This window comes from Carcharodon carcharias, chromosome 11 (assembly GCF_017639515.1).
Source record: "Carcharodon carcharias isolate sCarCar2 chromosome 11, sCarCar2.pri, whole genome shotgun sequence".
NCBI classification, from domain to species: Eukaryota; Metazoa; Chordata; class Chondrichthyes; order Lamniformes; family Lamnidae; genus Carcharodon; species Carcharodon carcharias.
Genome location: NC_054477.1, coordinates 116,673,251 through 116,691,148, shown reverse-complemented (window position 1 = coordinate 116,691,148; position 17,898 = coordinate 116,673,251). Strand labels below are relative to the sequence as shown.

Below are 17,898 nucleotides of genomic sequence, written 5' to 3'. Positions count from 1 at the left end.
GCATTTCATAATTGCAAATTAATATTTTAAAATTTAAGCCACATTTTATTTTTCAGAAAGAAACAAAGAAAACTCCAAAGCTTCACAAGACGAGAGGACATCCCTTCGTTAGAGGTTGAGGCTTAATAATAGAAAACAAGAATACAGGTACTAAAAAGATAATTCAATAGGTAAATTATTGTTGTAAATATGTAAATTTTATTTAGTTTAAATCCTTATTTTGGGTATTGTAAGTTTGAAGAAAATGGGGAATGAAAATCAACTGGAAAAAAGTATTTGATTGATTAATCAGCAAAGAATTACAGCAACTGTTTACATAGGTAAATTGAATCATAAATATGTACATAGGAAACTTTAATGTTCGCATGATAATATGGAAGTTTAATACTGAGAGCATTGTATCAAATATGACAGGAAGTACAAGCATGTTCAAGATTCTTAATTCAAGAATTTTCCTGTCGTCTTGCACAAGTTAAGTTAGAGAATGTGGTAATTTGCTTAGTAGTCCGATTTCATTCTGGTATTGATTCATTTTTTATACTATTTTGTTTATCTCCTCTTAGCATATTTTTATTTCTATCTTTGTTCTTCCGCATGGTTCCTCATTTCTCTTTACTCTCTAGGATAATCCTAGGTAAGTTCAACCGAGCCCTTAAACATTTCTAACAACTGGTTTTATTAACCTTAAAACACAACTTTTACCAATGAAGTTGCTTACAATTTTAGTCAGCATTGCAGCTCACAGAATCACAGAATTGTTACAGCACAAGGGGTGGCAATTCGGCCCGTCGTGTATGTGCCAGCTCTCCAAATGAGCAACTCACCCAGTGCCATTCCCCCACCTTCTCTCCATAACTCTGTGCATTCTTCTTTTTCAGATAACAGTCTGTTTCCGCCTTGAATGCTTCAAACGAACCTGCCTCCAACCCACTCTCAGGCAATGCACTCCAGACATTAACCACTTGTTGCATGAAAAAGTTTTTCTTCATGTTGCTTTTGAAAAATAAGCCTAAACAGAGCTTTGTTAGGGTTCAGCATAGCTTTGCTGCTTTTGTTCTCAATGTCTCTATTTATGAAATCTTTTTGAAAGAAAAATTGCTTTTCAAAACTCAGAATTCTTCTGCTTCAGAAGATTGAAGAATTCATTCCTCATTGATGACTTCCTCAGTTCTCTTCTGGTCTGTCTCATTGACCGTCTCTTCTTCTCCTGAACTGTCTCCACAAAATTATTAAAATGGCTGGTTTTATATTGCTCTTACTGGCAAAACAAGGTGCTGATAGTTCTCCATTCTCTCTGTTGCAAAAGCAACTTGCACATTTGTAGGACTGTCTTTCAAGCTTACCCAGCTGTTTTATAGTTAACCTCTTCTTTATTTCCACAAAAGTAATTCATGCTTCAGTAATCTGGAGCAACATATTACTTTTCAAAACTTTCCAATCTACCTCCTTGAACAGTCAAGCTTAACGATTCTGTCCTCAATCTTTTGTTCTTAATCATTTTAACCAAACTCTGCTCTCTGAGCAAGTAATCCAGGATTTCTAGCCCAACCTTTTGTTTCCTTAAAACTGGTATTAAGAATTCATTTTGAAAGTCCAAATTCTTCATTTCTGCTCTTTTTTTTCTGCTTTCTTTACGTGTGGGAGATGGTGATGACGTGTTGGTTTTACAAAGAAAGCAACAACTACAGGCTACATCTGTAGTGGGTTCTGTGGGGATATCCTTACATAATGGTTTCATGACAGCACAATCAACATAAAGACTACAGCAATTCAAGATGATTAACCACCATCTTCTTAAGGTAACTAGAGATTAGCAATAAATGGGATCTCTTCAGTGTTGCCCACATCTTGAGGGCAATTTTGCTAACTTGAACAGTTGGTGAGAGGAAAGAAATACAGTTTTGCCTGTCTCTGTCTCTCTCCTATCTGTAACATTAAGATGTCCCAAAATGATAGACAGACATTGATTACTTATTGAAGAATAGTCACTATCTTTGTATGGTTGGCAGTTGCTTTGTGCATAATAAGGTCCCATAAGCAGTTAGTGAAAAAAGTGAGCAGTTAATTTGTTCTTTGGGAATGGTTTGCTTGAAGGAAAATATTGGCCAGTACACGAGGCAAATTTGCTGCTTCTACTTTGAATAACACCCTGGCATTACCATAATAATAAACTGAATAGGCAAACAGTACATTAGTTTAATGATTGATAGCACTTCTAACAATGCAGCATTTTCTTATTATTGCACTGATGTGGAAGCTTAGATTCAGGAATAGGGTTTAAACCCACAACTTCCTGTATCAGAGGAGAGTGTTCAACCACTGAGCCGTGTTGATTAGTAGTCATCCCCTGAACTAAGTTTTATGTCACACATACTTCCCTATTTTCTTATATATTTGTTACTTTATGGGAACACTGTTTCTTCAGGTGTTATTAACAGAGGAACTGAAAAATCTCAGGTTGGGACAACCTGAAGTTCAAGAAACTCAATCCCATTGAGCACAAAGCAATGATGTTCACCATAATTAAAAGCAATACTGTACTGGCAAGCCATTTATCTTTCCTCAGTTCTTGTCATTTGTTTTGTTTGTATGAAACCATCTTAGATGTGAAGCAATAAAGGAGGGTTCACACAGTTAAAATCATAAGGCATCAAACATGACAAAAGAAATTATGTAAACAATTTTACAGATTCTATTTGCAATTGCTCCTTTCAATTACTTTTTTGCACAGAGATAAAGAAACCCAATTTGATTTTCAGAAATGTGTTACATCCACATGTCAATCACTACAAGCCAAGAAGGAAGTTGATATTGACAGGACACTATGCTTAGTTCTCTCTCTTTTTCTTTAAATGGAAGAAACCACTTTTCCACTACTGCCTTAGCCAACAGTTAAAGCAGTTTTATTGCCCCCAAAAAAGTACCATCACCATTTAATGCAATTTGTGCTTGTATTCGTGGTATTACAAGTTCAAGCTCATCGCCCACTTCAAGTTTTGCAATGCCTGATTGAAAAGAAATAGTTGATCAGATATTGTGACAGAAACAAACAATATTTAAATAAGCCAACTCAAACTCTAATATAAATCCATACCAGCAGTGAAGCAAGAATCATTTGGGCAACAGGCGGACATGTTTTGGATGCACCGAAATAGGATTATGGTACGTGGCTCGCTGCCAACACTGCTGGCCTTTCTTCTCTGGATAAAATGTCCCATCGTAAAAGTACTGTCCTTATACCACACCTAGACATTCAAGGACACGGTAAATCCAGCAGTCTGCTAATCATTTAAATGCAAATCTCAGAGCAATAAAAACTCAACTTACCTGACTGTACACCAGAAAGTAGCCAGCTTCTTTAACCAAGATCTTGTTATCCTTTTTATCAAGTGCATTTCCTTTTTTTAAACTTAGAATCCATGGGACAATTGTCTCCTCTATAATATAAATTAAAATAAAACTCATTAGCGAGTATTTAAGTTAAAACGTTGTACATTTTAAAAAAAATTATTGAAGGCAACTAAAGAAACTGAAGATGATGCCAGGTTTGTTCCCTGTTCTGTGGTGCATTAACCCATGTCTGTCAGAGCAATTACAGACAGATTGTGATTGGGCTCCATACTCCTTAAGCTGTAGCAGAGGGGAAATGAGTTAGGATTACCATTATCCTTTGATCCGGGCTCGAAAGTACACGTGTAGGTGATGGAAGAGCACAGTATCCAACTTGTTTCTGGTTTCCCCACACCCTCACTATAATTTGAATTGGCTGTTGACATTCACTATATTGGCTCACATGTAATATGACCACCTTTGTGTAATATTAAAAGATTTCTACTCCCCTATGAACCATAATCTGGCAAGAATCAGTACCCTTTAGAGAGGTAGAGATAAAAATATGGTAGACTTCCATTTTTATAAGAAAATTGAGGTAGAAAAACAAAACAAAAAGATTTTATTAAAATAAAGCACAATATTGTAGTGCTGGAAATCTGAAATAAAAACAGAAATTGATGGAAAGACTCATCAGCTCAGGCAGAAACTGTAGGCAGAGAAATAGAGTTATCAGGAGAATTTTAACTTCAAAGAGTAAGTGGGTTTGGGGGCAGATGGCTGGTTAAGCATTGAAATTGACAACATGTCAAGAAGCCAGCTCCAATCCACCGACTTTTGCATTTAATTGTAGTTCACTCACTTGTGGGTGAAAAATTCCCTCGGGCGCAGGTTCCCAATTTAAATATAAGTTCACTAACAGTATTTAAACAGGGGTTTTCAACTTAATTGTTTTGTGCACCTGTATCCTGTATTTCCTTAAATTCGATAGTGAAAACAAGGCGAGAACACAAAGGCAATTGAGGGGATCAGGGAAATGACAGGCAAAAATTCTCACAAACACCTTATCTGCTTCCTTGTCAAAGTTAAAGACTTTGCTCACAGGACATGTTCTGAGAGTGTGTTTTCACCACTTTGGAGGGTATTTCCAGTATTTTACAGGACATTTTTACTACTTTGGAAGGGCCTCTGACTACAATGGAGATCACATTCATTTCTTTGCAGGTTTGCTTTTCTGATCTCCACTTTCCATCTGTCATACATCAGATCAGCATGTGATGTATACAATGCTTTACCTTGGACTGTAGATGTGGATCACAATGAGCAGCAGCACCAACACCAGCAAGAGCACCTGAACAGTGGGACCGTCTCACAGGAGAAAAGAGATGAGCACATTGATACAGCTTGCAGGGGGCAATAGCTTCTTGGACATGTCTGAACACCAGTGCCTCAGCAGGTTCAGGGTATCATGTCAAGTTGTCGCAGCCATTTGCAATCTACTGGAATACCCACTACCAAGTGGATCTGGTGGTCAAACTTTTCCAGTGGCTGTAAAAGTGACCAACTGCCCACAATTCTTTCACTCCTAGATCCTTTCAGGAAACTTCAGGAGATATTTGCAAAATATTATAGTCAGTCTTCCACAAATGCATCACACAGGTAACCAATGCCATGTTTGCCAGGGTAAGGAAAACATAAACTTTGCAAGCAATGATGTCAGTCACAATAAGCAGCTGCTTGGGTTTGTGGCTCTGATTAGCTTCTCATAGGTGCATGGTGTGAATGACCGCACACATGGCAATTTCAGTAGATCACCCAGGAGTCTTTGAGAGCTGTAAGGGCATCCACTCCATTGATGTGCAGCTCATGTACCATCACAATAAGGTAACCATGCAGATTCCCAGGGAGCTGTCGTGATTCATTCATCCATTCCACGCTCCCTCAGCGCTTCTGACCTCAGAATAGACTGACATGTTCCAGCAGACAAAGATGACTCGCTTAAACTGTGGCTGATAACACCTGTGAGGCACCCAAGAAACAAGGCCCAAGAGTGCTACAATGAAAGCCAAATATCGATGAGACTTGTAAGAGAGCAAACATTTGGGATGATGAAGGTACGCTTCCCGTGTGTGGACAGATCTGAAGGCATCCCTCAAGACGAACCATCCACGGTCTCGGGCACGACTATGTTGCTCTGTAAAATACAGTGCAGCAGCAGCAAGGTTTGGAGCTGAAGGAGAAGCAAGGTGCAGAGTGCATTACCTGAAGGAGGGTGAGATAGGTGGGGGTGGGTGGGAAGAGCAGGAGGTGGAGGGAAGTGGCTCCAGCAGCAGTGCACCTTTCTGCCTGGGATGGTCATATAATGGCATGACTTAGTTAGGTTGCACGATTGCACCCTTCTGGCTGAACCCATTTGGCTCCCACTCTACCTCCTTATACCCACAATATAATACAGTTCTGCAATCAACAAAGCATCCTAATCAAAAACACCCATCGCTCTGCTTCAAGCCATGTCTTACCATTCATCACAAGAGAGGAGGCCATTTGCCAGGCAGCAAGCAAAATGGGTGAGATGAGAAAGTGGCCCAAACAATTATTTTTTATGTGGCTCAAAAAATAAACAGAACTTTAATAATCTAACATGGTTTACACACCATGTGCAAGTCCTTATGCAACTATAAATCTGTATTCTTCATCTTTCTGTTACTACCAGGTGGTGCACCCCTCTTGGTTTTGGTAGAGATAGAGGCAGACTGCGCCTATCCATACTCTGACCGTTGTGATGCTCTTGGTCAATGTTATCAGGGGTTTGGAGCCTGAGGAGACCCTGGCACAGACTGCAGGAGCACACTCAGCCTGGGGACACAAAGCTGCTGACTAAGTGAGGTGGGGATGGGGTGGGAACAGGTGAGAAATGGAAGTGCTTTGAACTGAATCCCTATTTCTATTTCCCCCATTCTCCAACATCACTCTTATAGCCCAACTGAACTTCCCTGCTAGTAATGAGTAAGGTGTTATGGGTTTTGACCAATCCTGTTAAAGGTGACATTCAGAGCAAGAAGTCATTCCCGAGATCCAGCGTGCTCTTGCTTGACTGCGTGTTAGATGTTCCATGCAGGTTGCCATTCTTTCCATTGACAAAGACATCACTACAAAGGATTGTGACATCATGGCACTCATGCTTGAGATAGACTCCTCCAATTTCTCTTCAAGCATGCACAATGCAGCTGGAAAGGCTGACACAACTTCACACCTTGTTTGCTGCTGCAAAATCTTCTTTTCAACAATCCCCCGAGGCTCAGCATCTGCATCCAGTTGGGCAGAATTTGGAGCATCCTATGCCCCTTGATGGGAACTTCCAACTCCTGTCCCCATCCTCACCACCTGCTCTGGCTCACCTGTGATGTGTGAAATGCCAAGGGAAAACACATCAATGTGCCTTACCAGTCCTACCGAGGTGTGTGTATCTGAGCTGGTGCATGGACTGTGAGTCCTACGACAGGGCATTCTTTGAGGAGTCTTAGAACTCTTCCTGCACCATGTCCTGCAGGATGCTTGACAGGACTGTGGGAGATTAAACACAGGAATTCTAATTGTCAAGTTAGAAATTGTCAAGTGAACAATTTCATCAGATCATATCCAGGTCTTTGCACTCCCAGTGGTGGTGAATGCTAAGAAGTACACCGCTATTGAGTGCCACGACAGCACTGCAATTTCTGGGGAGTCGAGTTATGCTCAAATCTGAAGGTTGTGGTGCACCAGATTGACAGTTCTGCTGGGCCTATCATTGCAAAAAAACCTGGGCTGATTGCCCTCTATCTACATCAGTTTTAATGTTGATTTATTTAGGGCTGCTCCTAGCAAGTATAGAACATGCTCAGGGGTACAACGCTTTAAATTGCCAGGAGTGTGAAAACACTTTTGCTCCCACCCTTCCTGGCTTCCCACCACCTATCGCAACCACCACAACTCTGCCACTATCAAGTGCTGTTTCCAACATCAGCAGGATTGAGCAGCCAGGGTGGAGAGGAGGTGATGCTGTGTTGGAGCTGCAATTAAAAGTACAAAATTGAAAACGACTAAAAAACCACTTATTTGTCATTGAGCACTTTTTCAGCTCATGATGTCAGAGGGGGTGTGGTTTTACCAGGAATACTCCACGCCACTTGGCCACTCCAGTCAGTTCATCATTGGGCCTATGCTGCAGCTGGCAGCGGGAGTTCCACTACAGTCTACAAGAAATGTAGGGTTGTAGTTTTTCAGGCAGTCAGCGGCAATTGCCTCTGATTCGCTGCTGATCACAAGATCCAGGCCAATATTTCACTGAATGATGACATCAAGCCAACATGACTGAGTGTTGTGTGTAGTATGGTTGAGTGATATTTAATTCTGTCACCAGGTTGTTGGGAAGCCATCTCCCCCATCTTTAAAGGCCAGGATGCTGACACTCAGCTTATCTCCAATACCTCCTCCCCTGCAGCTGTCAGTATAGAGATGAGTGGAGATCCACCTCTGATTCTTTGTCTCTCCTGATGATCTATGCACTCTCCTTCTGCAAGGAGGGAAAGAAATGAGCAAGACCTGGAACATATCGAACTAACGAATGGATGGATAACATTTGTTGAGGGCACTCCTAGGGATAGATGTGACATTGCAGATGACTGAGAGTATCAGCGATGGGTGGTCAGATGAGGATGTGAGGAAGTGTACAGACAAAGATGGATGGGTACATCTGCAAAGTAAGTTGGTATGAGGAGTGATGTGCTTGATTAAGCTTGGGAAGGGAGAGTTGACATGATGCACACATTAGAATGTAGTTGAATCTGCCATAGTACTCATCTGTTCTGCCCTGAATAGGTCATTAAACCTCTTCCAGCCATCTAGCTGCAACTGTGGCATCACGCTCCTACTGCTAATCTCCACAGTGATCTCCAGCTGCGCCTTCCTGCTCTCTGAAGCAGGCTTTTTTTCCTTTTTCTTATCAGAAGTGAATCAAGGTACAGCCTTGCTATGTTGGGAGTCCATTACCACCGTTGTTTCCTCTGTTTCTCCATCTGCACAATCCTTCAACTGTCATTTTCACAGTTCCTCTTTAAATAGTTCAGCTGAAATAGACTGGTGCAGGTCATCATTGTGCACACTCGCAAAACCTGGAAGTCAGATGCAGATGCAGTGGCTAGATTAAAAGTGAGTGATTAAAAAGTCACTCATAAAAGCATTGCAGATACTTCCCAGTTTCCTATACATTACCATACATGTCCCCTGAACTCCTCACCCACCCATCCCCCTCCCCTCAGAGAATCAAAACATTAAAAGTCCACTTCATGGGCAGAATTTTATGATAACATCACATTGGGGCCGGGGCCAGAAATTGTGGCGAGATGTTCAAATCTCCATTTGCTTTGGTGGGACTGGAAGATCCCGCCGGCAGGGGGGCCTGTAAAATTGCGCTCCGTGTTTCAGGCCAATGACCTTTTACCAGAACTGCAAATTGTTGGAGATAAAACAATTTTTAAGCAATTACAGGGGCAGGGAAAGAATGGGGGAGAAAATGACAGAGGAGAAAGGGGAAGGATAAATATAAATGTATTAGAAAATTAGAAAGTGCTTGTTTTGAGCTAAATATTACTCATTTATTTAAAGGTATTCCCAGATATTTTAATTCTGCTGTAAGCACAATATACTTCATGCTAAAATTGGAAAGAACGGATATGGACCATGACATTCCCAGTCTCAATTTTGCAAACTAAAAGTAACCCAATTAAATTATACACCGTTAAGCGGCATCTCAATATTTTGCTGGCAGGTTAGTGGGACTGCAGATATGTATACTCCATTTCACAGTGCTTCTTGGTCTCTCTTGCTTCTTTATCTTAATCACTTGCATGTTTATAATATTCTCCAGTAATGAAAGTTGGCTATAGTAGTTGAACTTGTGAAATTAAATATGCCTGTATATGAGAACTTATAACTGTTACCAACTTAAAAGAAAAAGAAGCTCCATAATAATTATGAAATGTACTCATTTTTCATAACCATTCGATGTTAAGGTCACATCTGTTGGGCACATTCTCCATGTGAAATTTTGCAGCAAGGAGAGGCAGTAAGTATCTGCCCTCATCATTTGCTGACTTAATTTCAGGTCTGAGCGAGCTATAAAAAGCCCACCTCTACAAGCATCCGGTCTCTGCAGGCCAGGAGAATTGTTGCCAACTTTGATTTCAGATCGTCCACCTGCAGGGCCATCCAAAATATTCCCGGACCCCCATCACTCCTCCCTTTAATCTGGCAAAGCATCTTTTTGAACTCCTATCACTCCATCCTTTTATCAGTATGTCTGTACACAGACAAAGAGCAGCCCCATGGTTCAGTTAGGAAGGGCAGGAGCTGCTCTTCCCCAGGTATGGCAACAGAAGACCTTTCTGCTTAACCAAGGCCATCTGGATGGAGATCGACGAGGAGATGAGCAGTTGTGAGGTCCTGTGCGTGAAACTCTGGTTTCCTGATACACTAAGCTTCTCCTTAATGTTGTTCTTCACTGTAGGTCATCTCCACAGGCAAAGGTGGCCAATGCCCATAGTAGAAACAGATGGCTCCACATCCGAAGAAGACCAACAACACCCAGAAAGATGCACCATTATCATGTCACCCTCATCCTCCATCAGCTGATCGTATCAGTTATACACACATGGGTTTCAGAGGGATCGTGTGCCACCAGTTGAAAGGGACTATGTCAGCTGGCGACCCTGACAGTGGGAGGACTGTTGGGACCAGGCCCATGATGACCCCCGGGCTGGTGACAAGCCCTGGTCTCAAGCCTGCTGAAGATACAATGACAGGTAGGGGAAAATCTGGTGAAGGTGCCAGAGGCTATGTGGAACCTCATGCAGATAGTGGAGAAGTGCATCCGGGCCTTGAATTCTGTCATAACTCCAGAATATGAGCGCATCACTTCCTCTCAAACTCTCAAATCGAGAGCTTGGCAACTGCCATGGAAATCCAGGTCTAACACACGATGTGTGTAAGGACCTGCATTCCATTGCTCTGGCAATGGGCTCAATACAGAGGGGAATGAGGCACCTGGATTTCCCTCAGGGTGCCCCTTCTCTTTAGGGGTACAGGGAGGTACCATTGTGAACCAAAAGGGAGGAGGGGCACCAGCTTGCTGCCCTAGGGATGTCTTCTCAGGGCACTCTCAGAGTGAGCGGGCACTCCTCATCCCTTCTGCCAGTGACCCCAGGGCCTCCAGTAGGTGAGGCCAAGGAGGGTGCTTCTGTACACATGCAGGAGAGCCCAGTAGACCAGGGCCCTCAAAGCCTTCAGCTATCAGAGGACATCCGCCAAGGTCATTGCATGTAACAGGTTCAGCCTTCCTCGTCATCAGCTGATGTCGGGGTCGCGCAAGGCCTAGTGTGTATAAGCAAAGCTGAAGACATTATGAGGGCACAATTATTGCATGGAGTAAAGTTATGCACATGTACACAAGTTTCACATAATAGTTTGTTCATTTGATTATTGTGTGCATCATGTGCACTTTTTTGGATCTCCTCATTTAAAGGGCAAATTGCACTGTCATGCTTCATGGTTGCTGAATGAAGGGGACTGAAAGACATCTCACTTGTGTAGGCAATAATCTGATGGTGTGTTAAAGGTCAGCCTTTACTAAATGATAATGCGTTTGGTGTGATTTGTTTTCTCAAGGTATTGATGGTTATATAGATGCCTCACTCCTGGGCAAAACGAGTGAAGATGAGGTTGTCTCTGACAGCCCTGGAATGTCTCTGCATGGCCCTGGTATCTTGGAGAGGTGTCATGATTTCTTTTGTTCTCTTCCTCATATTCCTCTCCATCATCATCATCATCATCTGAGGGGGTTAGCAGCTCCTATATCCACCACATGGCAATTCCTCTCCCCTTTGCATTGCAACATCGTGAAATGAACAGCAGACCATGATAATCCTAGACACCCTATGTGGCGTATTGCAATACTCTGCCAGAACAATCAAGGCATTTGAAGCACATTTTCAGTAACCCTGTGATCTGCTCTTTTACTGCCTTGGTTGATCTGTGCATTGCGGGGCTGTGGGGATAATGCACTGGTGTCATTAGTCATGTCCTCTGATACCTCGTGTCACCCAGGTTCCAATTCTGCACTTGGACAGGGTCCTCAGAGAGCTGTGGCAGCTGAGATTTCCATAAAACGTATGAGTCATAAGAGTTCCCTGGGAAATGAGTGCGGACCTGCCTAATTCTTTTCTGGTGGTCTCAAACATCTTGAATGTTAAGGCTGTGGAACCCCTTCTGATTGACCAATGCTGCTGGCTGTTCTCAGGGAGCTCTAAAAGCCATATGAGGGCAGTCAATCACACCCTGTGCTTTCGGGGACCATGCAATGGCCCCAAAGCCAACTGCTCTTGCAGACTGGCTATCATCAACAATTGAGAATCTGAGAATTTTTTTGGCCCTTCCCGTATGAGTCAATACATTTTAGCTGGGGAGATACCGCACACACCTCCTGTAGTGCCCTGGAATAAGCCACTGGCATAGAAATTTAAGGCTGCAATCACCTTGAAGGTGCCTGGCATGGGGTCCCCTCCAAATCCATGGGGCTGTAAGTCTTGTTGGAGGATTGCACACAGGTCAGTGACTATCCTCTGGTATTTCCCCCTCAGGCATCTGAAGGGCGTTCCAAACATGTGCTGACATGTCAATGCTTCCAGACCTCCCTCCCCCTCTGCTGGTGCTGGCTGAGGACCTTGTGGCCTATGTTGTTGTGTGACCATGGGCCTCGTCTGGCGAATCCTCTTCTCCACCTCCTGAGATTGCAAAAATATTGGGTGCATGAGAACTATTGTGAATCCACAAATTGAATTGTATGAAGAAGGCAGGCAAAGATATGATCACCTCTGTTTATATGACATTAATTCCTCGAGCAGCTGCACTTAATCAATGGGAATACATGAACCTCCCATGGGCTACACCCAAGGCTCCTCCTATCCCACAGTGACCTTGTTCCACCTTGATCTCCTGTGAGCTCAAAATTTCTTATTAGCCATCTTGATGGACACACACACTGTGACCCTGAAGCTAGAGCCCATCTACCTCCACCTTTCCTCTGTCATCTTCAAGTTTCCTCCCATCTGCCTTCACTCTCCCAACATTACTCTGCTCCTTTTCCTAACCATCCTGGAGCCTCCACCAAGACCCTCGACCTTCCTGCCATCATCCTGGAGTCGCCTTCCATCATCTGTGACCTGTCCTGGGTATCTCTGGATCCTTCCTCCAGCTGCACCTGCCTTGCTTCAAGTTTAATATCCTTTCCCTAACAGTTGACCTGCCATGTGTAGTGCAGCTGCCTCTCTTGGACACTCAAGACCAGATCGCTGCAATTGTGGACTCCACCCTATAGGCTGAAGCCTGGATCCCTTCAGACACCACCTCATCCCATGCCCCCACACATGCCAGTGCCTAGCTGTAATGCAATTTGAGGCCGCAACCACCATCACTCTCCCCAACCCTTTTCCTGTCACGGCTGGACCCGTCCAGCTTCTTTTGTTCCCCTTCCCTCCCATGTGTCGCTGAGTTCGGCAAAGATAAAACCTCATTTCAGATCCAAAGATTAAACAACATTGCCTGGTGCACGCCATCTTTAAACTGTCAGGAAACAGGAGGTACTAGTTTCCTGTGTGCTGCTGACTTAATCTTGAAGGTCGGACTTAATCTGGTGAAGTTCTCATTTAATGAGTATTCATGGTATGCAAATGCATAGTAACTAGGCTCCTGCCACTGGAAGGCATAAGGCATGAGCTCTGCCACTGGCTCGCCACCAACTGAATTTCTCACGCTCAACTCAACGTCTGATTTCGGCTCCCACCTAATTAAACCCCTTGCTTGCCTTGTTTCCACACTTACAGACCCCATTAAATACCATCTGATGTTTCCACTTGTGGGGTAATCTAGAACTAGTGGGCACAGTTCAAAAATAAGGGGTGTCCCATTTAAGACAGAGATGAGGAAGAATTGTTAATCTTAGAAATTATCTTCCCCTGAAAGCAGTGGAGGCTGGGTCATTGGATAATTCAAGGCTGAGTTAGACAGGTTTTTGATCTATAACAGAGTCAAGGGTTATGGGGCGGGGGGGAGGGGGGTGCAGGCAGGAAAGTGGAGTTAAAGCCACAATCAGCTCAAGCATGATCTTATTGAATGGCGGACCAGGCTCGATGGGCCGAATGACCTACTCCTGCTCTTACTACTTTTGATCAGCTGCTACCATTTCTAGGACAATGCTTCTTTGCAACCAATCACTTGAAAAGTCAATGTATAGCACCATTGTTCCAGTTTGCTGTTAATTAGTAACAGCCATAAACCTCAGGGTATTCTCTTTATCGTAACACTGAGGAATTCAATTACTATTCCCTCCAGTTAAGATTGATTGCCAAACCATGATAAGGACTCAATACATTACTATGAATTTTGAGAACGATAGGGAGCTATTACCTCAGTTAACCTGACAATTTCAGACTGCTCCATAGGCAGAGAAAAGAAAGTTCTACACAGGTATGCTTGTGTACATATGGAAAACCATTCGCTGGAGTTTAAATGCATGGCATGATGCAAGTCAAGTTTTTGTATGTGGTTTCATATCATTTGAAATTTGTAAGGTGCCTTCGTACACTAATAACACCATGCATGTTGCATCAATGTGAATTTGAAACTACTTCACACAACACAAATGATATAATGTGCATGATCTAATTTATTATTTCGAGGAGGCTTTTTCTCATCCCATCTAGTGGTTTGGAACCCAAACTCCAACTTGTGACATGTTATCAATTTTATTCCATACGTATTTAAAAATTATTCATTGAATGGTGTGTCTGAATTCTATCACATTCATATTATACAGCAACATCAATATGATCTAATTCAAAGCATGCACTTACGTTTACTGTTTTGACTTGAAACAGATCTTCGTTCAACTCGACAGGTTGGTTGTGGCCTTCCAGGCATATACTTCGAACAACTATTCACTAACAATCCATAAAAATGACAGAGTGGTGAGCCCCAAAGCCAAATAATAGGAAACAGTAAAATTATTTGCACTTTTAATAATAAGTTATTAAGTAATATTACCTTTTACAGGTGGTCTTTGGTCATGTGTGGCAATCAATTGCACAAAGGACTGCTGCACTAAAATTGAAGAGATTAAAGTCAAATAAATACAGCAACATTCATTGACTTCACCACGTCTTAGCAATTGAGATCAAAACTAACTTGTTCAATGGTTGCTGTCAAGTTGCTCTCAATTTGCATTCTGTTTAGAAACAACATCTGTATTGATTGGATGTAGCTTGACTTAGATGTGAAAATGCAAAAACTAACAAGACAATGCATAGTTGGTCTGCCCTGTGTATTGAATAGGAATGTTTGTGAAGTGGAGGATAATGGCTTTCTTGTAAGTGCTGACTGCAGGCACTGAGAAGCTTTTAATATCTTGAGATGCTTTAACTTGTGGTTTGACAGTTCATAATAAACTTTTAACGAAAATAAATGCTGGCGTAATCATTATATATGGAATAAGAGCAACCTGACCAAGTCTATCAAGCCTATGTCCTCAGTGCACCCTTCTAAAGTAGTGAGACCTGGACAGCATATGCTAGGCAGGAAAAGGCTGTCTCAGACTAGTCCTTGGCATCACTTGCAGGGCAAGGTCACCAGGGAATCTCCTGAAGCAAGCTAATTCCATCAGTACACACTCGTCACTAAGCCGGCTACTTTTTTTTCTTTATTCTTTCATGGGATGTGGCCAGCATTTGGTGCCCATCCCTAATTGCCCTTGAACTGACCTTGCTAGGTCACTTCAGCAGGCAGTTAAGAGTCAACCATATTGCTGTGGGTCTGGAGTCAAACGTAGACCAGACTTCCTTCCTTCAAGGGCATTAGTGAACTAGATGATTTTTTTATGACAATTAATGGTAGTTCAGGGTCACCATTAATGAGACTTTATATTCCAGATTTATTAACTGAATTCAAATTCCACCTGCTGCCATGGTAGGATTTGAACCCATGTCCCCAGAGAATTAGTTTGGGTCTTTGGATTACCTGCCCAACAACATTACCACTATGTCACCATCTCCCACCACCCCACAACTGAGTCCTGTTCATTGGGTACATGACCGTCATCTGCTCAAAGACCTTCTGTATGGTGAACTAGCCTAACTAGCCACTAGGTCACGACCTGCTGGGCATCCGTACCTCATGCAAGCGAGATATGAAGTTGGTGGACATTGACACAGACACGAGGAAAGTCGTTGATGACTGTGGCTCCTATAGATTGACTGGAGCAGCATTGGAATTGGCAGGGAGAAATGGGAAGCTCAGCTGACTGAGACAGGACCAGAGAGAAAAAAAAGAAGCCAGCAAATCCTGCACCGTCTCAGCTCAATGTTTTCATCTGCAGCTATTGTAGCAGAGACTGCCATGCCAGAGTGGGCTCCAGTGCCACTCCAGGGGATGCTTAACACAAAGTTGACCAACTGCAAACTATTGTCTTACGAGATGGAAGGTTGCCAAGGGAGAATCATTATGTAGTTAATGCTGCCTTTTCTGACTCTATGCTACAGAGGCATGATCCTGTGGTGAGTAAATCATCCTGTATCTTCTATGCAAAATCTCTTTTGAAATCAGATGCCAAAAATCAGATATTAATTAGCAGTGATTTTCAATTGCAATGTACTGACTAAAAATAAAATGGGACATTGATCAGCTATTACCGACTAACAATTTTCTGGTTAGTGTGAAATTCAGAAGCTGCAAGCAAGCACATTTCACTCCAATCAACAGTTTGAACATTAAATACAGTTTTAAATCTCAACTAATAACTTAGAACATTATGGTCCTGATATTAACTAGCATGGGGTGTTGGAGGAGGGGAGGAGTTACTGTCAGGAACCACAGAGGCCTGAGTTTCCTCAAACATTGTGGAATTTTAACGCTACATGTGTTGCTCTCCAAATAGATTCCCCAGCTGGATGTCAGCCTGATTGGCAGGCTTCGCCATCTATCAGACAGGGAAATCCTGTGGTGGAAAAGGCCACAGTCCGGGAGCAGGTAAATTTAGTGGCTGCTGGGTAGAGATTGCAGAGGTGAGTACAGCATGGTAGCGGGGATTGGGAGGGTCAGGTGGGGTGGTTGCAGGAGAGTCAAAGATCACGGAAGGTGGGGCAACATTAGAGATGCTGAGATTAGTGTTTGTGGGTTGTTGGGGAACGAGGAAAGAAAAGTACAAAACAGTTAAGCATCTGCTTCAATGGCCAGCTATGAGTGAATACTTGCTCAAGGAGTTATGTTATGACTGGGGGGAAGTATTGAATGGGTTGCCATAGAGATTACTATTGGAACCCTTACTGTTTCTAATTCACATCAATGACTGATTCAGAAACTCCATCCAAATTGTTCAAACTTGTAAATGACATCAACTATGTGGTGTAACCCTTTCAAGTACAAACCCGTTTCCATCTGTTTCAGATGAAGTTACATTGTTTCATAGTTTGCCATTGTGAGATTTGAACTCTTGATAATCTTTTAAATGAAAACCAAATCAACAAAATTGGGATAAATCAGGCACAGCCCCTAATTCAGGTCAGCTGTAAAACCAAGGACAAAGTTTAAAGGAAACTTACAAACTTTAAATCAAAATGTGATTCAAGGGGTCAACAAAACACCCCAGTCCCCGCGGTGCCCACCGAGCACGGAAGGCCTCGAGAGTGCCAGCAGACACCGCGTGCTCCTTCTCCAGGGACATCCGGCAGCGAACGTAGCCGCGGAAGAGGGACAAACAATCGGGCGGGACTCCCCCGTCGATTGCCCGCTGCCTGGACCTGTTAATGGCCAACTTGGCCAGGCCCAGGAGCAGGTTCACGAGGAGGTCCTCCTCCTTCCCGACCCCCTTCCGCACCGGGTGCCCATAGATCAGGAGCGTGGGGCTGAAGTGCAAACAAAACATCAATAAAAGGTTTTTCAAATAACTAAAAAGGGAGTGCAGCCTACAACACCCTATGTATACATGGTCCACGGACTCCACAAGACCGCAAAAAGGGAAAATTATGGCCAGTGACCCTGCAATTTCCATCTGTTTCAGATGAAGTTACATTGTTTCCCATTGTGAGATTTGAACTCTTGATCTGGGGGTTACAAACCCAGTACCATAACCACTTGGCTATTTAGGCCAAGCAACTATGTGGTGTAGAATGCATGCAGCCTATTGCTTATAAATAAGCAATCAGCCCACTTAAAAAACAGAGAAAGCCACTCACTTCAACCTGGGCTGAAATTTGCTAAAACAAAAACAAAAACAGAATTACCTGGAAAACTCAGCAGGTCTGGCAGCATCGGCGGAGAAGAAAAGAGTTGACATTTCGAGTCCTCATGACCCTTCGACAGAACTTGGGAGGGAAATGGAAAGCAAGGAAGGTGAGCAGGGCAAAAGAGAGATACGGAAATCTTGTCGCAGAGAGGAACAGAACTTCTTCAAGGAGGTAGGCATTTCTTGAAGAGCAGTGGCAGTCA

At 43.0% G+C, this 17,898-nt stretch overlaps 1 protein-coding gene across 1 annotated transcript in view; it reads right to left on the bottom strand.

Moving 5' to 3' along the window:
* Positions 1-214: 214 nt before the first annotated feature.
* tnfsf13b (TNF superfamily member 13b) overlaps positions 215-17,898 on the bottom strand; it is a 43,656-nt gene continuing 25,972 nt past the window's right edge. The window contains exons 3-7 of the mRNA XM_041198624.1: positions 14,464-14,520; positions 14,274-14,360; positions 3,328-3,437; positions 3,095-3,245; positions 215-3,005 (exon numbers count right to left, since the gene is read on the bottom strand). Of these exons, the coding sequence (XP_041054558.1) occupies positions 2,893-3,005; positions 3,095-3,245; positions 3,328-3,437; positions 14,274-14,360; positions 14,464-14,520 (518 nt within the window). The 3' untranslated portion in view covers positions 215-2,892. The remainder of the gene's footprint in view (positions 3,006-3,094; positions 3,246-3,327; positions 3,438-14,273; positions 14,361-14,463; positions 14,521-17,898) is intronic.